General features: G+C 49.5%; 1 protein-coding gene across 4 annotated transcripts in view; it reads left to right on the top strand.

The window, feature by feature from the left end:
• Window positions 1-341: 341 nt before the first annotated feature.
• The window catches only part of LOC139237982 (adhesion G protein-coupled receptor E5-like), an 85,393-nt gene continuing 59,810 nt past the window's right edge, over window positions 342-25,924 (top strand). For all 4 annotated transcript variants that reach the window (XM_070867353.1, XM_070867351.1, XM_070867352.1 and 1 more), the window contains exons 1-3: window positions 342-422; window positions 18,389-18,475; window positions 21,305-21,463. In XM_070867353.1, coding sequence (XP_070723454.1) covers window positions 392-422; window positions 18,389-18,475; window positions 21,305-21,463 — 277 coding nt within the window. In that variant the 5' untranslated portion in view covers window positions 342-391. The remainder of the gene's footprint in view (window positions 423-18,388; window positions 18,476-21,304; window positions 21,464-25,924) is intronic.

Genomic DNA, 25,924 nt, shown 5'->3' with positions numbered 1-25,924 from the left:
TGGTCGTGAAAGGCGCTATATAAATGCAAGTCTTTTTATTTTAAAATGTAGTACAAACAAGGGACGAGGGCCCGAAAATTCCGGGGTGCCCATTTTCTGGCACGGGCTGCGTGCGCAGGGTAAGCACCCTCCGCCTGAACGGAGAGCTCCAAGACTCATTGTGATCGAGCTAGTGGGGTGCAAAACTGGAGATAATTTAAGCTCAGGCTGAAAGGCTGGTGCTTCAATAACACAAGCAGGCTTGGAGGCTGACCCGATTCAGCACAGTCTCTTCTCCCTTTTGGGCGTGTCTATGACTACAACTGTTGAAGTGCTGTCAGATGAGCTCAGTTGTAGCAAAAGGGAGAGACTGGACTAACGGCTAAACTGAGATCGGTTACTGAGGAGAAACATGGGCACCAGATACAGCCACTTCATACTCGGTATGTAATGTGTGATCGACACCGGCAAGATTGCTGTGTGTACAGAACTGTTTGATCATTGCTAGACTGTTAAATACAGTTGTGTTTCCTCTGTTTAAGAATGTAATACATTTTCCACTCTATTCTGTCTCTACATTCCTACTCTGTCTAATACTTAGATAGATATGGGTGCAATTTGCTTCTCTCTCATCTCAATAAAATATTATTTCTCACTCATTACTCTCTCACGTTTTCTCTCGCCATGCTCTCGCTGACTTTTTTGCTTTCTCTCTCTCTCACACACTATTGTTCCTACTATTAGTATGTGTTATCTTCCCACATTACAACAGTGACCACACTTCAAAAATACTTCACTGGCTGTAAAATGCTTTGGGATGTTCTGAGGTCGGGAAAGGTGCTATATAAATGCAAGTCTTTCTTTCTCTCTTTCTCTCTTTCTTTCTTTTCATTCTTTCTTTCTTCTCATTCTATGTCTCTTTCTCCTCTCTCTCGCTCTCTCTCTTCATTCTTTGTCCCTTTCACAAGCTCTCGGTCTGCTCTCTCCCGCTCTCTCTATCTCTATAAATGTTTCTTTACCTCCGTTGTTTCCTTCGCTTCTTTCCCGCCTCCTCTATCGCCCCCAGGCAGAAATCACTCCTTCTCTGCTAATCCCATTTTCCACTCTGTCTGACCCCTTGCGTCCCCACCTAACTGGTGAATGTTTCAGTTGTCAACCCAGCAAACTAAAAACAGCTGGCTGTGCACGAGCACGGTGGTGGATGCCGACTGTAAAACAATGAGTGTTGACCTGAGCTGTGTCTGCTAAGCCGTCAGTCTGTCTGCAGAAAGTGAGTGCGGAAAGGACACTTGGTGAAGCCTTTCTCTCTCGGATTTCAGTAGAGCGTAACCGTGGCTGTGTGAAATGTTCACACTGAATCAAATTTGAACTGAGATGAAACAGCCGCCACTTACAGACTGAGCTATAACTGGGAGAGCTGTCAGATCATGTCTTTTGTAGTCATTTGAGCACAAAGATCTAAGCTGACACTCCAGTGCAGTGCTGAGGGAGTGCTGAACTGTCGGAGGTGCCGTCTTTCGGATGAGACGTTAAACCGAAGACCTGTCTGCTCTCTCAGGTGGATGTAAACGATCCCGTGGCACTATTTCGAAGAAGAGCAGGGGAGTTATCCCAGGTGTCCTGGCCAATATTTATCCCTCTATCAACATAACAAAAAAACAGATTATCTGGTCATTATCACATTGCTGTTTGTGGGAGCTTGCTGTGCGCAAATTGGCTGCGATGTTTCCCACATTACAACAGTGACTTCAAAAATTACTTAATTGGCTGAAAAGCGCTTTGAGACATCCGGTGGTCGTGAAAGGCGCTACGTAAATGCAAGGCTTTCTTTTCTTTCGAATTGGAATAATTCATGGTGTTTAAGAGTCTTGCTCAAGGAGTGTATTGGCGCAACTGTTTAATTGGGATTGTGTCTGTAGCAGCTCACTACATTGAAGACTTGTGAGGGAATCCTACATGGATTGCTGGTGTGTCCGTGGAACATCTCACTGTTTAGTCAGAATGCGGTTTGCTGGTGCTGTAGTTGTGTGTTGATTGCTCCACTCTGGGGCTACGCGATGCTTGAATTCAGTTGGGGCGAGGTCCCCTGAGTTATTTTGCCTGAGGTGCCTGACCACCACAGAGGGTGAGGGGACGCTGTTAACCCGGACTGGTTTAGGGGCCGATTTGACCTCGACTCACTCCAGCCTAGTTCGAGGGGAGAGGTGGGGGGGGGGGTGGGGGGTTCTCACCAACCCCTAACAGGACGATCCCGTAACCATTCGGATTTCGGCACTTCGCCCAGAATCTCACCACATTCCTCCTCTCTCCTCCTCCTCCTCTCGAGATATTAGAAGTTTGGAATTCTCATCTGCAAACGGCAACTGATGCTAGGTCAATTGTTAATTGTTAATTGATAGCTTTCTGTTAACCAAAAGTATGAAGGGATGTGGGACAAAGGCGGGTTTATGGAGTTAGGTCGTAGATCAGCCATGATCTCATTGAATGGCAGAACAGGGGATAGGGGGGGAGGAGTGGGAGGAGAGGTGGGGAAGAGAGGAGAGGAGGGGAAGGAGAGGGGAAGAAGAGAGGGGAGAGGAGGGCAGGAGAAGAGGAGTAGGGAGGGGAGGAGAGGAAGGGAAGAGAGGATGCAGGGAAGAAGGGGAGGAGAGGAGGGGGTGGGGAGGAGGGTAGGAGAGGGAGGGGAGGAGAGGAAGGGGAGGAGAGGAGGGGGAGGAGAGGAGGGGGAGGAGAGGATGAGAGAATGACCTATATGGAGTTAGGTCACAGATCAGCCATGATCTCATTGAACAGCGGAACTATGCTCCTAGGTATTTACTCATTTCAGGGGAACTGGTCCAAATGATCCGCAAAGCCTTCGCTTCCCCATCTCGATCGCTCGTCTAAGTGTCAATTCAGAGTGCGAGAATGTTGCTGGTTTATTCAACCACGGGCACCATGGTAACCCAGTCTGATCCTACTCTCACCGGACGTCATCATGCGTTGATTCAGCACGGGGCCCGTGGGTAGTGATGGGGCAATCAACCCTGGCCAATTTTATCCCCTCCCGAGCCTGGGGCACTGAGGCCAATGCTTACTGAGATCAGTTCACAGGCCGAGATCCAACCTGGGACCTTGCCAGTCGCTATCTCTCCGATAGATTTCCTGGAAAGCCATTAGAGGAGAAGCTGCAGTGAGCCACTGCCCATTCCCATGCGTTATATTCAATCCAAAGGACGCAGAGGTAACAGGATGGCTTTGAAATCTAATTAGAGGGTAGTGTTTAAAAAACAGAGCCACATCGCTGTCACAAAAAAATCTAGGCTGACACCCCAGTGCAGTGCTGTCGGAGATGTCGTCTTTCAGATAAGATGTTTAACCAAGTTTCCATCTGCTCGCTCAGGTGGACGTAAAAAATCCCATGGTACTAGTTCAAAGATGAGCAGGGGAGTTATCCCTGGTGTCCTGGCCAATATTTATCCCTCAGTCAACATAACAAAAACATATCTGGCTATTTTCACATTGCTGTTTGTGGGAGCTTGCTGTGCGCAAATTGGCTGCTGCGTTTTCCACATTACAACAGTGACTACAACTCCAAAAGTACTTCAGGAAGTGCAGGCAGTGAGGCCTGCCCATTGTCTTCAGTCACTGTCGAACCGAGAGTCTTAGGTTAGCAATCAGGGCAGGTACAGCATGGAGTTAGATACAGAGTAAAACTCCCTCTGCACTGTCTCATCAAACACTCCCAGGGCAGGTACAGCATGGGTTAGATACAGAGTAAAGCTCCCTCTACACTGTCCTGTCAAACACTCCCAGGGCAGGTACAGCATGGGTTAAATACAGAGTAAAGCTCCCTCTACACTGTCCTGGCAAACACTCCCAGGGCAGGTACAGCACGGGTTAGATACAGAGTAAAGCTCCCTCTACACTGTCTGTCAAACACTCCCAGGGTAGGTACAGCACGGGTTAGATACAGAGTAAAGCTCCCTCTACACTGTCCTGTCAAACACTCCCAGGGCAGGTACAGCATGGGTTAAATACAGAGTAAAGCTCCCTCTACACTGTCCTGGCAAACACTCCCAGGGCAGGTACAGCACGGGTTAGATACAGAGTAAAGCTCCCTCTACACTGTCTGTCAAACACTCCCAGGGCAGGTACAGCACGGGTTAGATACAGAGTAAAGCTCCCTCTACACTGTCCTGTCAAACACTCCCAGGGCAGGTACAGCATGGGTTAGATACAGATACTCCTATGTGTAAATATGTAAATGTGTAAATTTACAGAGGATGTTGCTGCATGACAGGGGTTGCACAAGTCCCTGTGCAATAATCAAAGTACTTATCTCATACGTAGGCTCTGACTGTAAAGAGGGTGAGGCTTTGTTCAGTGATACGGTGGGAGGCCATGATACAATGTCACTGATTACCTCACTCCATAAACTTGAGCTCATCCAACCTCACGCCAAAACCCGTTCACCCATCACTCCCTGTGCGCGCTGACCTACATTGGCTTCCAGTCCACTAACACCTCAAATTCACACCCTTGTATTCAAATTCCTCCGTGGCCTCGTCCCTCCCTGACTCTGTAACCTCTTCCAGCCCTATCACCCTCCGAGATCTCTGCGTCCCTCCAATTCTGGCCTCTCGTGCATCCCCGATTTCCATTGCTCCACCACCGGCGGCCGTGCCTTCAGCTGCCGGGGTCCTAAGCTCTGGAATTCCCTCCCTAAACCTCTCCGCCTCTCCCTCCACCTTGAAATTGTTCCTTAAAACCCACCTCTTTGACCAATCCGTTGGTCAGCTGTCAATTCCGTTGTTCTGATTATGCACCTGTGAAGCGTCCTGGGACGTTTGGCGACTTTGCAGGCGCTATTGCAATGCAAGGTGCCGTTCCAGCTGTCGGTGCCCGAGGAGAACCTTGGCGTTTGGTCTGCAGTGCGATGCAGGGGGAAGGTCGAACGCAGCGGCAGTGAGAGGAGAGGAGAGGATGGATGCAATGCAGAAATGTCCAGTATTGGAGCTCCCCACTAACGCCACATGGTTAAATCATGACCCCCATGCCACCCAGGAGGTCCCCGGTTCGAGTCCCAGTCTGGCCAGGCTCAGCTGCTCTTGGCTAAGTTGCTGCAGTTCTTCTGTACCCTCAGGAAGCTGAGCTGGTCCGTCCAATCCTGACCCCGGTTCCATTGAGGGCAGCATCAGTCGGCCTTGCAAAGAAAGAGTGTTTCAATCAAGCTGTCGGGAGGGTTGAAGCAGAGACTATCGGGCGGGGGAGGGGAGGGGGGTTGGGGGTCAGTAATCCCCCTTTTCGATGCTGGGCTCTCTTAACTCAGCCACTGTTGATCAGCCTCACCTCTGCCGTGCCAGGAAATGGAGATTCGGTGCTCCCGCACTCCCTCCCCGGGGGGGGGGGGGCACACCCCACAACAGTATAGGTAAGATCAACGGATCCACGGGAACGGTAGTGGGACCTTCACTCAACTAGCGATCCAGAGACCTGGACTAATGAGCTCAAATCCCACCACGGCAGCTGGGGGAATTCAAATTCAGTTTGTTATATAAATCTCGAACAAAAAGCTAGTATCAGTGATGATGACCGTGAAACTATCGGATTGCCGGATCCTTTAGGGAAGGAAATCTGCCGTCCTTACCCGGTCTGGGCCTATATGTGACTCCAGACACACAGCAATGTGGTTGACTCTTAACTGCCCTCTGAACTGGCCCGGCGAGACACTCCGTTGTACCAAACCGCTACGAAAAACAATAATAAGAATTGCCTTTCCCACACGGACTGCAGCGGTTCAAGAAGGCGGCTCACCACCATCCCAATGGCGATTAGGGATGGGCAATAAATGCTGGCCTTGCCAGTGCTGCCCATATCCCAGGACCAAATAATTAAAAAAAAATCACCCCCTCCACCCTGGTTGGTCCTGATGTCCCCGACTGTGGCCTTCTGCCGTAGGCTTTCCACCCCGGCAGCAGACCAGTCTCTCAGTGCTGCCGTGGGCAGGAAACAGAATAATGATAATGATGTCCTTCCATTAAATTCAGCTGGACCTCCGCATGTATGGAATTTTGGGTCTCCCCCGCCCACCCCTGCAACTATCATGCTCGCTCCCTACCTGAAAAGTATCAGGGCCAATGCTTCTGGAGAAAGAAGCGTTTGTGAGATCTGGATAAAAGAGGTAGGTGAGTGGGTGGGATTGAGGGATGTGATGACAAAGTGGGAGCTGAGGGACAGGGTTGGATTGAGGAGTGTAGGGAGGCTTGAGGGATATAATGAGTAGGTGAATGTAATGTATTTACTTCATGGGTTCTTTGCTTAAGAATTCATAGCAACACGTTGCTATTAAGAACTAGATGGTTTATTAGCAAAGGTTTAACAATCACACTACGTATTATCAGTTCATCCACCACGCTCACAACCACCTGCCCCATCGTGGATCCCCCGAACCCAACTGGCCGGGGTTTTATTGAGTCTTGTGAACATCATGTGACTGGCTAAGCCACTCACAACTCAACAGCTCCACAACTATTTTTGTAGAAACAATAATCAAGTGCCACCCTGATTAAAGGGGGGGTCACACTCCAAAAACTTTTCAAGTGCTCCCTTATTTTTTTTTGAGGGCACCAAAAACATAAATTTTACAAGTGCCCCCTGGCTAAAAGGGGGAGGGGGTGGGGGGAGGGACACTAAAACCGACAAACTTAGACAAATTACACTTTGGACATGTGGTTCAAATTAAAATTTGGTTGCCGGGGGTGATGATGCACTCCAGTCCCTCTGGCGCCCACCTCTCGCAGAAGGCCACATGCGCAACAGCTCTACAAACCTGTGAGCATACTCACAGGTGCGCACATTGTAGTGAGCTTGAGGCGGGTTTGAGGGTGATGGTGAGTAGGAAATGAGGTAAGCTTGAGGGATTAATGAGTGGGTGAGGTTGAGAGATATAGTGAACCGGTGGATAGGTAGGCTTGAGGGATATAATGAGGAGGAAAATAGGTGAGCTAGGGCTTGTTCGGGCACACAGCATTTATAATAGTGCCATTATTTATGCAGGTAGGACTACCCCACCCATTAGACAATTAGCTTGCAGAGCTGACTGAGAAGAACCCAACCCAATCCCCAGTCACAAGTTGACCTGTCAGGGTCCACCAGTGATTCTGACCGCCTGCCCTCACTGCCTGCTTGGCTCGAGTGTCAACTTACCAGGCCTGCCCCGGAGGACTCATCGTAATTCCAACGTCCCATTGCCAAATGTTCCACCTTGGCACCAACTCCACCAAGGAGACCTCACTCACTTCCCCCTCCCACCAACCTCAGTGGGAGCGCTGTCAGTATAGGCATGACAACATAAGAACATAAGAAATAGGAACAGGAGTCGGCCATATGGCCGCTCGGGCCTGCTCCACCATTCAATAAGATCACGGATGATCTGATCTTGGGCTCAGCTCCACTTCGCCGCCCGCTCCCCATAACCCTTGACTCCCTTATCGCTCAAAGATCTGTCTATCTCCACCTTAAATATATTCAATGACCCAGCCGCCACAGCTCTCTGGGGCAGAGAATTCCACAGACTCACGACCCTCCGAGAGAAGAAATTCCTCCTCATCTCCGTTTTAAATGGGGGACCCCTTATTCTGAAACTGTGGCCCCTAGTTCTAGATTCCCCCACGAGGGGGAAACATCCTCTCCGCATCCACCCCGTCCAGCCCCCTCAGAATCTTATGCATTTCAATAAGATCACCTCTCAGACTTCTAAACTCCAATGAGTGTAGGCCCAACCTATAAGCAACCAGAATGCCCCACGTTTCTGTTCTGGTGGATAACCAGCCATCCAGCGGTCTCCACTGAGGGGCACGGTGGGCCCTTCAACTCACCATTGACTGTGCGAGCGCGTTGCCACGGCAACAAGGCCGCGCAGCTTACCCCCATCGACTGGCGGCTCCGTCCGTTGGAGGTCCGAGATCAGCTCCTCACCTTTAGTTAAAGATGCGTGAGCAACATTGGGACAGAGCTTGGAAAGCGAGGTGTTAAATTGATTTTTTTTTAAATCTACTGCCAATTTATCGGTCATGACTGGCCATGAGCTGACTTCCTGGCTTCTAAGAATCACAACCGCACAAAAAAACACACGCCACCTTTGTCATGTTTGTAACCTTCACATAACTGTAACCAATATGTAACAACACTGTACACTGCATACAACTGTGAAATACACACCTTGACCACAGGGGGTGAACTTGTGGGAGACACTCCTTACCTGGTCAGCCAGGTACTTAAAGGGCGGTTCCACGCAGGCTCAGCACTCCTTGGTCCGGGGAATAAAGGTGCAGGTCATGTAGTGACCTTGTCTGCAGTATATGCCTCGTGTGAATATGTTCTAGAGTTGAGAACTCTACAACCTTGGACCTGGTTTAACTGTTGGAGGGAGGCACCTGGACAGTGCAACACGAGGGGCTGGAAATTCGGTTGGAGGGATTTTAAGGCACTAATGTTGGGCGGACGCTAAATTTAGCCGGGAAATGGTTAGCGACGGGAGCCACAAGATTCGGTTGTTGCATCCTGACAGTGGAGAGGAGCGGAGCGCGAAGGGAGGCGTTCCACACCTCTCTCAGGGCGCTAGGCCGGGTGAGCAATCGAATATCCCCCGCTAAAGAGCCGGCTTCGTGGCGCCCCAAGAGAGGCCTCCCTGGGGGAAAAAAAACAAAATCGGAACAAAAAACATCCCCTCCACATTACTCACCCCAAATAAAGTTAAATCGCCAAAGAAAAACCCTGTCACTCACACTGACCTGATGCAGTCGTTCCTTCCCTTGGCTCCCCGGGACAGCGTTCTCTGGCGGGGTCACTAGGGGGCGCTACTGGTGCAGCGCAAACCAAATGTTGCCTCTGTGTCGATACCGGTGGCGTTACACACCGGCGCGGTGCTCCCGGGCGCTACTCCTCAGTGCCGCCGGTACTGGCTACACGGAATTTGCCGAGCATCGCGAATGCCGATGCTCACTGGCGCTAACACTTTAGCGACCCTGTAGCGCCCCTCGCCAGGGCCCGCTTTCCAAAACGAATTTCTCCCCCTGTACCCTGGGCTGCCAATGAGCCTGCTACCCCGGGGCCAGGGACGGATTGGCTCCCCCCCCATCCCCACCCCCACAAAAGTGAGCAGGATTCCCCCAGGATAAAATGGGAGCTTACCGATAACACAGCGCTGTAATACCGTTCCTCCTCATCTTTCCAGTGGCAGTAGCAAAGCAAATTAAATGTCAATATCCAAGTCGCATATCCAGGCCAAAGCTTCCGGTGTAACATCTTGTCGGCTGTCTGCAAATGTCCTCCGAGGGCAGTGCTCGATGATGTGCTCCAGGTTCTGATTAGGAGCTCCACAGTCACATGATCCTTGAATCTTCCATGGCCTCGCCCCTCCCTATCTCTGTAATCTCCTCCAGCCCCTCAACCCCCCGAGATATCTGCTCTCCTCTAATTCTGCCCTCCTGGGCATCCCTGATTATAATCGCTCAACCATCGGTGGCCGTGCCTTCTGTTGCCTGGGCCCCAAGCTCTGGAACTCGTTCCCTGAACCTCTCTACCTCTTTTTCCTCCTTTAAGACTCTCCTTAAAACCTACCTCTTTGACCAACTTGCCCTAATTTTCTCTTTTGTGGCTAGGTGTCAAATGTATTTGTTTTGTCTTTATAACACCGCTGTGAAGCGCCTCGGGATGTTTTACTACGTTAAGGGCACTTTGTAAATGAAAGTTGTTGTTGTTGTTGTTGTTCCCTTGATGGAGGAGGTGGCAGCATCGACCGTGACCGGTTCTGAGGCGCTTGACGTTGTTCGCCGTCTTGCGAGGAAGGTTTGAGCCTTCAGGTTGTGGAACCATTCACCGGGGGGGGGGGGGGCGGGGGGAAGGGGGAACACTTGGGGAAGGCTGCCCCATCCTCCCCTCCTCATCGCATCTCTCAGGAATACTCCAAAGGGCAGTCTTTGCCAGGGCAAGCACAGCGGCCATCTTGTGATCAACGCCCATCCGCCTCGTGTCCCGTGGGGGCAACCGGGAGAGCTCCCTGTTGTCTCTTACCCTTCACCTGAATCGCCAGACTGGGCCTACGGACACCGTTCCGAAACTCAACAGGCCGGTCCGAATGGGCCTTCCCCACCAAGCACAAATGTGTCACACCCTTTTCCCCCCAACCCCTCCCGGCCCCAGAAATTTCAGACCTTCTTACTCCCACCTTCTTCCTTTGAAACTTCTCAGAAACGTATGGCATAGAAGGAGGCCATTTGGCCCATCTTTGAAAGAGCTGTCCCATTAGTCCCACGCCCCCTGCTCTTTCCCCATGCCACTGACAATTTCACATATTCATCCAATTCCTTTTCAAAAGTTATGATTAAATCTGCTTCCACCCCCTTTCAGATCACAGAAACTCACTGCGTAAAAAAATTCTCCTCATTTCCCTCCCCCCTGGTTCTTTAGCTAATTGTCTTAAATCTGTGCCCTCTGGTTACCGACACTCCTGCCAGTGAAATCAGTTTCTCCTTATTTACTCTATCGGAAACCTTTATTATTTTGAACGCCTCTATTAAATCTTCCCTTAACCTTCTCTGCTCTGAGGAGAACAGGCCCTGCTTCTCCAATCTCTCCACATAACATTCTCCTAAATCTCTTCTGTACCCTCTCTTGACGTCCTTCCTAATGTGCAATGGCCGGTATTTACAGCAAGTCCGCACTCGCTGCCTGGGACAAGCAACTCATTTCACAGAATGATGGCCCCTCACAGAACAAAGAAAAGCCTCCCGAAGGCTCACCTAGTTCTTCGCTTGCGCAACTTATGCGGATGGCCGTTCTGCTAACCGTAGCGGCTTTTTTGATTCATGCTCGGGGTGTGGGCGTTGACAGGCAGACGTTGCCCATCCCCTGGTTACCCTGAGCAACCGAGTGTCTCGCCAGACCACCTCAGAGGGCGCATAGCGGTCAACCGCGTTGGTGCGGGCCTGGAGTCACATGTAGGCCCAGGACGGGGAGAAGACGACAGGTTTTCCTCCCTAAAGGGACATTCGTGAACCACTTGGGTTACAGACTGAATGTTCCTGCTCCTGATCTCACTCCAGTAAGTCCCCCACCCCACCCCCGTCCCGTTGGAAAGTTGAGAAGGTGTAGGTCATCATCATCATCATCATCATCATAGACAGTCCCTCGGAATCGAGGAAGACTTGCTGCCACTCTAAAAATGAGTCCTTAGGTGATTGAACAGTCCAATACGAGAGCCACAGACCCTGTCACAGGTGGGACAGACAGTGGTTGAAGGAAAGGGTGGGTGAGGAGCCTGGTTTGCCGCACGCTCCTTCCGCTGCCTGCGCTTGGTTTCTGCATGCTCTCGGTGACGAGACTCGAGGTGCTCAGCGCCCTCCTGGATGCTCTTCCTCCCCTTAGGGCGGTCTTGGGCCAGGGACTCCCAGGTGTCGGTGGCAATGTTGCACTTTATCAGGGAGGCTTCGAGGGTGTCCTTGTAACATTTCCTCTGCCCACCTTTGGCTCGCTTGGCGTGAAGGAGCTCCGAGTGGAGCGCTTGCTTTGGGAGTCTCGTGTCGTAACAACAACACCAACAGGGGATTTGAGTACAGGGGCAGGGAGGTGTTACTACAGTTGTACATGTCCTTGCTGAGGCCACACCTGGAGTATTGTGTACAGTTTTGGTCTCCTAACTTGAGGAAGGACATTCTTGCTATTGAGGGAGTGCAGCGAAGATTCACCAGACTGATTCCCGGGATGGCGGGACTGACCTATCAAGAAAGACTGGATCAACTGGGCTTGTATTCACTGGAGTTCAGAAGAATGAGAGGGGACCTCATGGAAACGTTTAAAATTCTGACGGGTTTAGACAGGTTAGATGCAGGAAGAATGTTCCCAATGTTGGGGAAGTCCAGAACCAGGGGTCACAGTCTGAGGATAAGGGGTAAGCCATTTAGGACCGAGATGAGGAGAAACTTCTTCACCCAGAGAGTGGTGAACCTGTGGAATTCTCTACCACAGAAAGTAGTTGAGGCCAATTCACTAAATATATTCAAAAGGGAGTTAGATGAAGTCCTTACTACTAGGGGGATCAAGGGGTATGGCGAGAAAGCAGGAAGGGGGTACTGAAGTTTCATGTTCAGCCATGAACTCATTGAATGGCGGTGCAGGCTAGAAGGGCTGAATGGCCTGCTCCTGCACCTATTTTCTATGTTTCTATGTTTCTATGTAACACCAACAACTTGCGTTTATACAGCGCCTTTAACGTAGTAAAATGTCCCACAGGCGCGTAATCAGACAAAATGTATACACCAAGCTGCATAAGGCGGTATTAGGACATGTGACCAAAAGCTTGGTTAAAGAGGTTGTTTTTAAGGAGAGTCTTAAAAAATGAAATAGAGGCGGAGAGGTTTATGGAGATAATTCCAGAGCTTAGGACATAGACAGCTGAAGGCACAGACTTAATATCAGAGCAATGATAATCAAGAATTCTCTTCCTAAATCTCTCTACCTCTCTACCTTGCTTTCCTTAAAACCTACCTCCTTGACCAAGCTTTTGGTAACCTGTCCTAATGTCTCCTTATGTGGCTTGATGTCAAATTTTGATTGATAATTGCTCCTCTGAAGCGCCTTACTTTTACCACAATGTCTTCACTCAGAGGGTTGTGAATCTTTGGAATTCTCTGCCCCAGAGGGCTGTGGATGCTGAGTCTCTGAATATACCCAAGGCTGAGATCGATAGATTTTTGGAGTCTCGGGGAACCGAAGGATATGGAGATAGGGTGGGGAAAGCGGATTTGAGGTCGAAGATCAGCCATGATCTTATTGAATGGTGGAGCAGGCTCAAGGGGACCGTATGGCCCACTCCTGCTCCTAGTTCTTAATAACATATGAACTAGGAGCAGGAGTAGGCCATACGGCCCCTCGAGCCTGCTCCACCATTTAATAAGCTCATGGCTGATCCGATCATGGACTCGGGTCCACTTCCCCGCCCGCTCCCCATAACCCCTTATTCCCTTATCGGTTGAGAAACTGTCTATTTCTGTCTTAAATTTATTCAATGTCCCAGCTTCCACAGCTCGCTTAGGCAGCGAATTCCACAGATTTACAACCCTCTGAGAGAAGAAATTCCTCCTCATCTCAGTTTTAAATGGGCGGCCCCTTATTCTAAGATTATGCCCCCTAGTTCTAGCCTCCCTTCTTATGTTCTTATGTCTTATTAAAAGGCGTTATATAAGTGAATGTTGTTGTGGAATGAGTCCTGCCTCGCACTTTTGATCTTAAATGGAACTCCACACGTTTCGACAATGCTCACAGCTCGGGCTCACTGCTTAGTCACTGGTGACATGGCCTTAAGTTGCTCGAGGTATGAGCAAAATCCAACACGATTGCTAACTGCACCCTCTGAGCTTCGAACTGATGGAATAGGCCGCCACCTGGTGGACGGAGTGTGCACTGACAGCCAGGCCAATAGAAACAGCCAACAGAGCTTGTGAAGGCCTCCAAAGCCTGATTTATATTTAAATTCCTACCTTATTTTCTCAGTTTTCTTCTCTTCCTCATAAAACTGAATCATTTTACTCCCCTACAATTTCTCTTCTCTGTAGGCATTGACTCTTGCAGGCTATGCTTGACAATGGCTAGACGGTAGCCAACCAAATGGCCATTTGTCATGTAACCTAGGAAAGCTATTCAACAATGAGGGACATAATCAAGCCCAATCCTACCCTTACCTGACAGGTGCGTTGTAAGGCCCTGTATTGGCCCTTGTGGTCTTGGTGCAGGACGTAATGCCTCCATATCCCTCACCATTGCAAGAGGTCCTCCATTTCCAATACTGGAGAATTTTAGCTCTGAGGAAAGATTGGGCAGGCTGGAATTTGTTTCCTTTGGAACAGAAGAGGCTGAGGGGAGACCTTATTGAGGTGTATAAAGTTATGCGGGGCCTGGATAGAGTGGATAGGAAGGACCTATTTCCCTTAGCAGTGAGGTCAACAACCAGGGGGCATAGATTTAAAGTAATTGGTAGGAGGATTAGAGGGGAGTTGGGGGTGGGGGGGAATTTCTTCACCCAGAGGGCGGTGGGGGTCTGGAACTCACGGCCTGAAAGGGTGGTAGAGGCAGAAACCCTCACCACATTTAAAAAGTGCTTGGATGTGCACTTGAAGTGCCGTAACAGGGCTACGGACCGAGAGGTTGGGACGGTCTTGGATCTGGCCTGGAGACATCAAAGGTTGAACAGGTTCCCACTGGTTCAGCAGTTTAGTTCCACTCCAGCGGGGAGCTTGTTGAGTGTGAGGTGGAGCATAGCAGCGAGGAAGATCGAGAAGAGGGTTGGGGCGATGACGCAGCCCACCTTTTCCTTCAACCACTGTCTGCCCCACCTGTGACAGAGACTGTAATTCCCATATTGGACTGTTCAGTCACCTGAGAACTCACTTTTAGAGTCAATCAACCACAGGCGATCCCTCGAAACGAGGATGACTTGCTTCCACACCCAAAAAATGGATGAGTTCACAGGTGTTTCGAATGAAGAACCCGAACTACATCCTGAAGGGTGGAAGATGCCTGTGCGTGGATTTTTTTAACGTGGGGTGACCGTTGCACACCAGCCACCACACGGGCTCGACAGAGCTAGGTCTTGGTCCAGTGGCAAGGGTTAACCAGGACAACTGGAGACCTGCTCTGCTGCACGGACCTAGTGCGCACACATATCGCAGTGTGGGCTGGTCCCCGTGCTGCCCCTGGGCCCCTGGCCCCGAACTCACGCCTCCCCTGGGCCCCGATCACATCCCTCCACAGTCTCTCGCTGCTCCTTCACCCCGACCTCGCCGCTCCTGCTGCATCTGCCCGCGCTCCAATCACCGACCTGGACCTTGCTGACGTCACTCTTCACTGCCGTTGGCCTCCTGCGCCAGCTCGCGCTGTACCTTGTAATAGTATGCCTCCACGCTGTCCAGGGGCCGCTCGCCGCTCCTTTTATGGCCCCGACCTGCCGCTGATGGTCTCTCGCAGGTCGGGGCCTTAGAGTCTTCCTATGATGATGATGACGGACCGAGAGCTGGAAAGTGGGATTAGGCAGGAGAGCTCTTGGTCGGCCGGCGCAGACACGATGGGACAAAATGGCTTCCTTCCATGCTGTAAATTTCTATGATTCTCCGAGTCGAAGTGAGGCAGCCCCAGGCAGCAGCATGGGTTAAACTGTGCCAGTGGAATTAGTTGGGAGCGTCGGGTTGGGAAAGGGATACACCGTCTTTGTTAACTCGCAGCATTTGGTTGCGGCTAAATGTGATCGAGTCTCACCATTCTGACGACACTTTTGGACATACACAGTTGACGGGCAGGGAAAGACCGGTTGCTCCATCGGACCCGCCCAGAGCATCATGGCCGGAGCATCATGACGAAACACTCACCACAGACCCCACCTTACCATATCCCACCCCTCTCCCCATGTGATCTTCTGGGAGAGGCCAAAAAACCAGAGACAAACCTCAGGGCCAATAAAGTACAAAAAGGCATGAATTTATATAGCGCCTTTCATGACCACTGAATGGTGACTGGTCCCAGGCGATCACCCGAATCTAGCAAATTTCTCCTAACTGCCCAGTTACAATAATGCCTGATCTTGTTTTAAACGTATGGGATTGTTTCTGTGCTTTTTCCACTCTTGGAGGAATGCAGGGCAGGGGGGGCAAGGGTGCCGGGGGCAGCACTGATAGACTTAACCAAAGAAAGACTTGCATTTATATAGCAACTTTCACAAACACCAGGCATCTTAAAGCGCTTTACAGCCAACGAAGTACTTTTGGAGTGTAGTCATTGTTGTAATGTGGGATACGGGGCAGCAAATATAAGCACAGCAAGCTCCCACACACAGCAACGTGATAATGACCAAATAAAATTGTTTTTGTTATGTTGATTGAGGGATGAATATTGGCTACAGGGATAACTCCCTTGCTTTTGTTCGAAATAGTGCCATGGGATCTTTTACATCCACCCAAGTGTGCAAAAGGGGCCTGGGTTTAACGTCTCAACTGAAAGACGGCACCTCTGACAGTACAGTGCTCCCTCAGCACTGCACTGGGAATGTCAGCTTAGACCTGAACCCACAACCTTTTGACTCAGAGGCGAGAGTGCTACCCACTGAGCCACAGCTGACACCTGGAGAAAATACGAGAGAAATGACACCAATATGGGCAAAAAATACTCTGGAACATTCCTCTCCAATCCCCTCAGGAGATCGACGCCAGTTCAGGAGATCACACGGACCAAGTGTTGTTTATAAAGACACTAAGCTTCTGTATGATACAATCTCTGCCCCAGTCAGGAACCGGTCCGGCTCCTTCCTGAAGGCAGAGAGTCAGCGACCATCGCACCAGCCGGCAACACATTCCAGAGACTCTCCTCTCTGGGGAAACATGGAGCACCCAACAACAGCCAGTCTATTCTCACTCTCGCACTCCCTGGTCCACCCCTGTCCGTCAGACTGGACTAATCTCTCAATAGGCACACAAAATTCAGTTAATTAAATAAATCTGCAATTAAAAAGCTAGTATCGGTAATGGTGGGAAACGCGGCGGCAAGCATGCGCACAGCAAGCTCCCACACACAGCAACGTGATAATGACCAGATGAAATTGTTTTTGTTGTGCTGACTGCATTGGCCCAGGACACCGGGGATATCTACCGGGTGGTCAGAAAGACCCAGCTGGTTCACTACTGTCCTTTAGGGAAGGAAATCTGCTGCCCTTACCCGGTCTGGCCGATATGTGACTCCAGACCCACAGCAACGTGATTGACACTTAACTGCCCTCTGAAATGTGGCCCAGCGAACCACGCGGTTGCACCAAACTACAACAAAGAACAACGGTTCAAGAAGGGGGCTCATACCACTTCCTCGAGGGCAATTCGAGATGAGCAATAAATGCTGGCCTTGCCAGCGATGCCCACATCCCATGAATGAATCAAGAAACTATCCAACACTTTAATGATTTTATAGGCCCCCTATCAGGCCTCTGTCTACTCTGCTCTAAAGTAAATAGACCAAGGTCCTTTAGCCTATCTGATTAGCTCAGCTCCTTTAATCTATTGAATGTTCTCCCCTCTTCCTTCTTCATCCACCTCCATCCTCGATCCCCTGACCCTTCCCCTTCACCCAGTGAGTATTTGGTGTCAATGTCTGGTGTTGCTGAAACATTGGGCGTCTGTCATGTGGAATGTCATAAGAACATAAGAAATAGGAATAGGAGTAGGCCATGCGGCCCCTCGAGCCTGCTCCGCCATTTAATACGATCATGGCTGATCCGATCATGGATTCAGCTCCACTTCCCTGCCCGCTTCCCATAACCCCTTACTCCCTTATCGGTTAAGAAACTGTCTATTTCTGTCTTAAATTTATTCAATGTCCCAGCTTCCACAGCTCTCTGAGGCAGCGAATTCCACAGATTTTACAACCCTCTGAGAGAAGAAATTCCTTCTCATCTCTATTTTAAATGGGCGGCCCCTTATTCTAAGATCATGGCCCTAGTTCTAGTCTCCCCCATCAGTGGAAACATCCTCTCTGCATTCACCTTGTCAAGCCCCCTCATAATCTTATACATTTCGATAAGATCACCTCGCAAGTCATAGAAATATAGAAACATTGAAAATAGGTGCAGGAGTAGGCCATTCGGCCCTTCAAGCCTGCACCACCATTCAATAAGATCATGGCTGATCATTCCCTCAGTACCCCATTCCTGCTTTCTCTCCATACCCCTTGATCCCTTTAGCCGTAAGGGCGATATCTAACTCCCTCTTAAATATATCCAATGAACTGGCTTCAACAACTCTCTGCGGTAGGGAATTCCACAGGTTAACAACTCTCTGAGTGAAGAAGTTTCTCCTCATCTCAGTCCTAAATGGCTTACCCCTTATCCTTAGAGTGTGTCCCCTGGTTCTGGACTTCCCCAACATCGGGAACATTCTTCCCGCATCTAACCTGTCCAGTCCCATCAGAATCTTATATGTTTCTATGAGATCCCCTTTCATCCTTCTAAACTCCAGTGAATAAAGGCCCAGTTGATCCAGTCTCTCCTCATATGTCAGTCCCGCCATCCCAGGAATCAGTCTGGTGAACCTTTGCTGCACTCCCTCAATAGCAAGAATGTCCTTCCTCAGATTAGGAGACCAAAACTGAACACAATATTCCACAATATATGTCGTAAGGTGAGACATTCTTGGGATGTTTCACTACGTTAAAGGCGCTATATAAATACATGTTGTTGTTGTTGTTGTTAAATGCATCTCTTTTGTTCAAGTAGTTATTTGGCTAAGCATTTTCTGGGGGTGAGTTCCTTGCACACCCAGCTATGTGGGAATATAATGCAACTGTATAGAAATAGATTGCTCCCAGTGTCTGAGTCCTGTTCTGTTTTTTTTTACAGCAATTTACTTTAGCAACATAATGATACTATGTATAACCGACGCGTGTAAACCTGGGTTCTACCGTACAACAGACAGGGACTGCATTGGTGAGTTTGAACCTGGAACCTTCACTTGAGGGAGCTCCTTATTCGTCTCTAACTCTCTCGATGTAGCTAATAGAGCAGTCTGGTGATTCGCCTTCCCTCTGTCCCATAGAAAGACTTGCATTTATATAGCACCATTCACAGCCACCGGACGTCCCAAAGCTCGTTACAGCCAATGAAGTACTTTTGGAGTGTAGTCACTGTTGTAATGTGGGAAACGCAGCAGCCAATTTGCGCACAGCAAGCTCCCACACACAGCAATGTGAAAATGAGCAGATAATCTGTTTTTGTTATGTTGATTGAGGGATAAATATTGGCCCAGGACACCAGGGATAACTCCCCTGCTCTTCTTCGAAATAGTGCCGTGGGATCTTTGACGGCCACCTGAGAGAGCAGACTCAGTTTAGCGGCCCAGAAATTGCGGTGGAAGGCTTCCTGCAGGCGGACGCCTCCAAATGAAAATGTTTTTAACGAAAGTATCTGGTGGTCCCGGAGGAACGTAGACTTGCGGTCCGAGGCCTCCATTCGCAGCCCAGTGGATGGGTTCACGTACCCCAGGAATGTAAGCGCAACCTGTGATCACATGGACCTGGACACCATCAGTGTCCTCGCTCAGGTCAATATCACCAGCATCGAAGCACTGACCACACTCAACCAGCTCCGTTGGGCGAGCGACATCACCAAAACGAGACTCCCAAAGCAAACGCTCTATTCGGAACTCCGACACGGCCAGCAAGCCCCAGGTGGGCAGAGGAAATGTTTCAAGGACACCCTCAAAGATTTCCTTGATAAAGTGCAACATTCCCGCCGACACCTGGGAATCCCTGGCCCAAGACCGCCCTAAGTGGTGGAAGAGCATCCGGGAGGGGGCTGAGCACTTTGAGACTCTTCGCCTGGGAGCAAGCTGAAGCCAAGCGTAGACAGCGGAAGGATTGTACGACAAACCAAGCTCCCCACCCACCCGTCCCTCCAACCACCATCTGCCCCACCTGTGACTGAGACTGTACGTCCCGCATTGGACTCTTCAGTCACTTGAGAACTAATTTCTCATGTAGAAGCAAGTCATCCTCGACTCCGAGGGACTGTCTATGATGCTGATGGACTACCAATGAACATGGAGGATTCTCATTAATAATAATGGGAGCACCTCCCAGTACTATCAATGAGAATACCCTCAAAAACAAGAAACACAACACAATAAATAAAAAAACACCTCACATATTTCAAATTAATTGAAATTGAATAGTTTAGGAAACAAAGTATTTTTTTCAAAATACTTTAATAGGGTTAAAAATAAACCTACCTTAATGGGCAAGGTTTTTAATATAAAAATTTGTGATAAAATTGAACTTTTCTATCATTTAAAACACTTATACTGGTAAAAGTAAGCTATGCACCTGCTTTTACCAAGCATAAGAGTTTGTAGGACATTCGCTGGACAAGAATTAGGCAACCCTTCTCCCAGATATGCGTGGCATCATTCAAAAGACATTTGCATGCGCACATCGTATGGACCCGGAGAGGCTGCAATTTACAGCCCAATGTCTCATCCGACAGACGGCAGCTCCAACAGTGCAGCACTCCCTCAGCACTGCACTGGGAGTGTCAGCCCGGATTCCGTGCTCCAGTCCCTGAAGTGGGACTTGAACTCACAACCTTCTGACGTAGGGCCGAGCGTGCTACCCACTGAGCCACAGCTGACACCAGGCCTGGCGAGGAGTTCACTAACGGTTCGCAGCGCCACTTTGGATTCCTGCCACCCTGTAAACAGCTGATGCCAGCCGTGACTCAGTGGGCAGCACTCTCACCTCTGAGCCAGGACGTTGCAGGTTCAAGTCTCACTCCGGAGACTTGAGCACATAATCCAGCCTTGACACTCCCAGTGCAGTGCTGAGGGAGTGCTGCACTGTCGGAGGTTCCGTCTTCAGATCGAGGCCCCGTCTGCCCTCTCTGGTGGGCGTAAAAGATCCCACAGCAATATATTGAAGAAGAGTTCTCCCCGGTGTCCTGGCCAATATTTATCCCTCAATCAACATCACTAAACAAAAATGATTATCCAGTTCTCCTGTTCTCACTCTAAGCCATTCCACCACAGGAACTCCTCACCTCCCCTCAGTCTACCCATTCTCCGCCTACAATCTATAGACCCTTGAACACTGGGCTCCTGCAGGCTTGACAATGAAAGACTGTGTAGCACCATTGATGCCCAGGACCCCACTTTCTGCAGGTTCAGAGTGCAAATGTCAGAAGTTCAGTCACATGTCTGTTCCTGGTGGAAACCACTGGAATAGTCCAAGAAAAACGATGCGAATAAATTGTTCAAAGTAAAGCAAAGACAGGGTTCACTGGTTTGATTCCTGGGATGAGAGAGCTGTCCTATGAGGAGAGATTGGGTAGATGGGGCCTGTGCTCTCTGGAGTTTCGAAGAATGAGAGGTGAGAGGGCTTGTCAGATTAGATGTTGAGAGGTTGTTTCCCCTGGCTGGAGAGATAAGAACTAGGGGGGGCATAGCCTCAGGATAAGGGGTCGGCCATTTCGGACTGAGATGAGGAGATATTTCTTCACTCAGAGGGTGGTGAATCTTTGGAATTCTCTACCCCAGAGGGCTGTGGAGGCTCAGTCGTTGAGTATATTCAAGACAGAGATCGATAGATTTTTGGATATTAAGGGAATCAAGGGATATGGGGACAGTGCAGGAAAGTGGAGTTGAGGTAGAAGATCAGCCATGATCTCATCGAATGGCGGAGCAGGCTCAACGGGCCGAATGGCCTACTCCTGCTCCTATTTCTTATGTTCTGATTAAACCCTGCAATCTTTTTCTCCTCATTTCAGATGACAATGAGTGTGATGGTGATGATAATACTGTAATGGCATTGTGCGGTGCACGCACAGAATGTTACAACACACCAGGGAGTTACTACTGTACCTGTAAGAAAGGGTACATCAACCCATCAGGAAGCACCAACTTTACCAACCGGACAAACTGCCAAGGTGGGGAACATTCTTATATCTGGTATTTGATGTTTTACTTTGTGAGACCATGGGGGAGTTTGTCCATTTCAGCCCACCTGTCACAGGTCAAAGGGCAGAAGGTCATGGGCTGGGGGCTCCGCTGTGCCCAGACATGCACCGGGAGCGCTGAATGGGCTGCGTCCGATAACCTTTATGATTCAACGCGTCTAAAATAAGTCAGTCGTCATTAAAAGAGTGCCATCTTCATCCAGCTAAAAGGAAAAAGTATTTGGCAAATGTTAATGGCCGAGGAAGGGTCTAATTTTCACCACACTGTTGTTACCCATATTTGGCATAAAGAGGCACTGGGCAGTGATTTCACTCACGGACATCCAATGAACCAATAAAACAGGCATTATTGGACGTTTTATTTCAGCAGAGGCTGGGCCCCTTTAAGAAATCACATTCCATTGTGCTTGAGATTAAAAACACCGCGAGCTCAGAATCCAAGTGCGTCGGGACAATTCCACGAGCATATGTCACCTTTGCGGTGCCCAACTCAGTGATTATTGGCAGGCTATTCCACCATGCATGGCGTCACAACCCAGCCTATTTCTCCCTCACCCCAAAAATCCACTTACAATGATAGCAATCAGGAGCAGGATTACCCCTCCCCCCGCCCCCACTCGCCCAACGGCCAAATTTCCCCTCCCAAGCCCAGGGCCGCTGAGGTCACCAATCTGATCATGGACCAGGGTTCCAAGCTCGCAGGGGTCTTGATCGGTATTGGCGACGTGGGTGGCCACAGTTGGCCTGAGTACCAGCCCCTCCCTTTGGTCCTGATCTCCGTCCAGTGCAATCTGCTGTAAGGTGGTCGGGCGGCCATTGTAGAACCGCCCTCTAGGTCACAGCAGGTTGGCCATCCGGGACAGCAGGGTAGAGATCTGCCTCGGCCGACTACGCAAAGCGGGCAGGATCGCACGGACTGCCCGTTATCCGCCCCACCCGCCGTTCAGTTCTCCTGAAGTCAGTCGAACTCAGAGATGAATTCGACCCCGCCCTGTGTGTGAGAGAGCGATCCACATTGTCCCATTGTCCCGATCTTTCCCAATGGCCCTTCAAATTTATTTTCCAAATATTCCTCCACTCTCTTTTTTCAAAGCTATCACGGCTCCTGCTTCCCCTCTGTGTTAAAGAGATTTCTCCGAAGCTCTCCCTTCATAAGGGGTCGGCCATTTAGGACTGAGGTGAGGAGAAATTTCTTCACTCAGAGGCTGGTGAATCTTTGGAATTCTCTGCCCCCAGAGGACAGTGGAGGCTCAGTCTCTGAGTAAATTCAAGACAGAGATCGATAGATTTTTATTAAGGGATATGGGGACAGTGCAGGAAAGTGGAGTTGAGGTAGAAGATCTTATTGAATGGCGGAACAGGCGCGAGGGGCCAAAAGGCCTTACTCCTGCTTTTATGTTCTCATGTTCATTGTTTTGGCGATAATCTCACATTCACGTCCGGCTATGGACGGGGGCCAGGGTGGGCTCTGATTCCTCCGCTGTCCTTGCGTAGTTCCGAGGCTCAAACATGGAAGAACGGCGGCTTTGGTGAGTTGTTGGAGGGTAATTGCTGTCCATTTTGTGCCACAGCGAGAGTCGGCATCTCCTGGCAGGCCGGGGAAACAGAATGGGGATATCTGTATTCAGAAAGATTTTCGAAAAGTTATGTTATTTTTTCAAATATGCAAATGTCCGTTTGTTCTTTATGGAGTGTGGTTGGCATCAGATTTCAATCTGCAAAACTCCCCACAGGTGCCCAAAACTGGCAATACGGTGATAAATTTGGCACTAACATGCTGTTGGCGGCACTGTTTAAAGGCTTTGATGATAACATTCCGACTTGTTTTAATTCCACGTTTGGCCTCAATTGACCCGTTCAGCAGACTTGGCAAACTGGTTGGCATGTGTGGTGCCAGGTGGCATGCGTCACCGAATGATTTATGTGGCATGGGTGGCAAGGCGCTCAAAGCTGAATAGCTACCTGGGCACAATTAACATGCAGAACCTGGTATAGTTGGATCCGTTGGCATGGCATGGCTGTAATCTTAATACCACAAGGGAATACTGGCACGAGTGTCACAGCCTAGACAAACTGCAACACTGGCAAGCGGTCACTAGCGGGTGCATGGCTGGTTTAGTTAGTCTGTCTGGTATGGTACATGCAGTTGGCATGGCTGGCGTTCTCTGTTGTTGGCAGCGATACTGTGGGCATGATTCTTGGCGAATACTCGGTTGATTCAATGGTGCAAGATTCTTCGCAGGTGCTTGAGTTGGCTGAAGCTGGTGCTGGAAGTTGGCTTTGGAGATACCTGTGGTGGAAATGTTTATGGTTTTGAGCAGAAAAGCCTTGCTGCACGTGCTTCATTGTACATGTCTCATTATCTCTCCCAGTTGGCCAGTTTTGCCCCGTCCTTAATATTGGACTTTTAGCTGCACTGTCATACAAGGTCCCTTGGTCTTGAGTGCACATTGTCCCGTGACAGAATGACATTGCATTCTAGACCAAACGTCCAGAGCAATGGTCCCAGTTCTAAAGTAAAAGATGCCCCTATCCAGAACAGGGTTCTCAACATTGTCTCCGTGGGGTCTAGAATGGAGTTTCTGCCACTGCTGACATCACGTTCATTTTGTGGTGCACACCCCAATCTCCGGTATAACATTATCCACATTCTCCAGACTTACTGAAGTGACATGCGTTGATCCTTAGCTGCTCTGTGTTGATAATCTTGCCATGTACCTGCCCCCAACTCCATCTTACGCTGAGTTGTACTATATCATTTGAACAAAACTGGAGCGAGCTGTGTGCAACTGTGAGAGATAAACCGTTGAGACCAGTGCATGAGGAGCGTTATTGGATTCTCAACTAATGAGGTGCAGAAGTATCAGGGGCCCCTGCATTTAGTAAGAATGCAGTGCCTCCTCCCAGTGACTGACGACAAAGTGCCATTTAACTGTGTTATCCTGATGATTGGGGTTATTTGAAATGTTGTCCAGTTTGCTGATTTGTGATCCATCCTTCTGGATTTTAACAGTGATGCTTTTCTGGGCTTCAGTGACTGATCAAAGACATCATCCATTCTTTCATCATCCTCAAACCAATTAACATGTCTGGACCAATCATTTCTTGCTCGTTATTTATCACAATAGTGTGTGATGATTCTAATGTATTGCTCTGATAAGGTGGAACTCACTTCTCAACTGCCTGAAGGACAGTAACAATGAGACTAGTTAAAGGAAGAGGAAGATAATTGTTTGGAGATGCTGTCCCCATGTTCAAAGACCTCTGGTTGGACTGACTTCATTCTCAGTGCTCAAACCTGCACAGACTTTAGATATCAATGTTAGTGATGAGTTACCCAAAATACAGAACGCAAGACATCTTTCAGAGACCCCGTGACAACAGTTTGATATACCACTTCTCTTCTTTTTCTTCTGAGACGGTCCCTCTTATCGAGGATGACTTGCTTCCACGCCAAAAAGGGATGAGTTCACAGGTGTTTCATTGATATTCCAGGCCCCGAACTACATCCTGAAGGGTGGAAGAGGCCTGTGTGTGGATTTTTTTTAATGTGTGGTGGCCGTTGCACATCAGCCACCACACACGGGGCTCGACAGAGCTAGGCCTTTATCCAGTGGCAAGGGTTAACCAGGACGAGTGGAGACCAACTTTGCTGCACGGGCCTAGTGCGCGCACATATCGCGGTGTGGGCTGGCCCGTGCTGCCCCTGGGCCCTCGCCTCTTCTGGGCCCCGATCACGATATACCGCAACTCCTAACATGACAGACATTGTCAATGGCCCCTGTATAAAGCACCTTCTCTGCGACACACTGCACAGATCGCAACTGCCGTGCTGATAAAGAGGCCGCTCTTTGCTCTTTGCTGAGCCCTTGAACACTCTACAGGAGCGCTGCTACACCACGTGGAGAGTGAGGATACCATAATGACTGTAAATTGATGGCAGGAGATGTTTGGTACTAACAGGCCTATTCTTAGTTGGCCTTCAGTGTCAGCTGTGGCTCATTGGGTACAACTCTCGCCTCTGAGTCAGAAGGTTTTAGGTTCGAGTCCCACTCCAAGGACTTGAGCACATAAATCTAGGCTGACACTCCAGTACAGTACTGAGGGAGTGCCGCACTGACAGAGGTGCCGTTTTTCGGATGAGACATTAAACTGAATCTGCTGCATTTCCCACATTGGAACAATGACTAACTCCAATGGCTGTGAAGTGCTTTGGGATGTCTGGTGGTCGTGAAAGGTGCTATATAAATGCAAGTCTTTCTTTCTTTCTTTCTAATTCTCTTCCCTTTGTCTATTTGTATTTCTCCTGTTTCGCTCTTTCCTGACTCCTAACATCCGTGCTATCTTTGTCACTCTGATGATCCAGCCCACAAAGTTCTCACTTGCTCTTTCGTTGTCCCGCCAACAGGTGAGCTTGAGTCGGATATTGGA

The sequence above is a fragment of the Pristiophorus japonicus genome, chromosome 24 (assembly GCF_044704955.1).
Source record: "Pristiophorus japonicus isolate sPriJap1 chromosome 24, sPriJap1.hap1, whole genome shotgun sequence".
Classification (NCBI taxonomy): domain Eukaryota; kingdom Metazoa; phylum Chordata; class Chondrichthyes; family Pristiophoridae; genus Pristiophorus; species Pristiophorus japonicus.
Note: the sequence above shows the minus strand (reverse complement) of the source record. Positions and strands in the feature narration are given on the sequence as shown.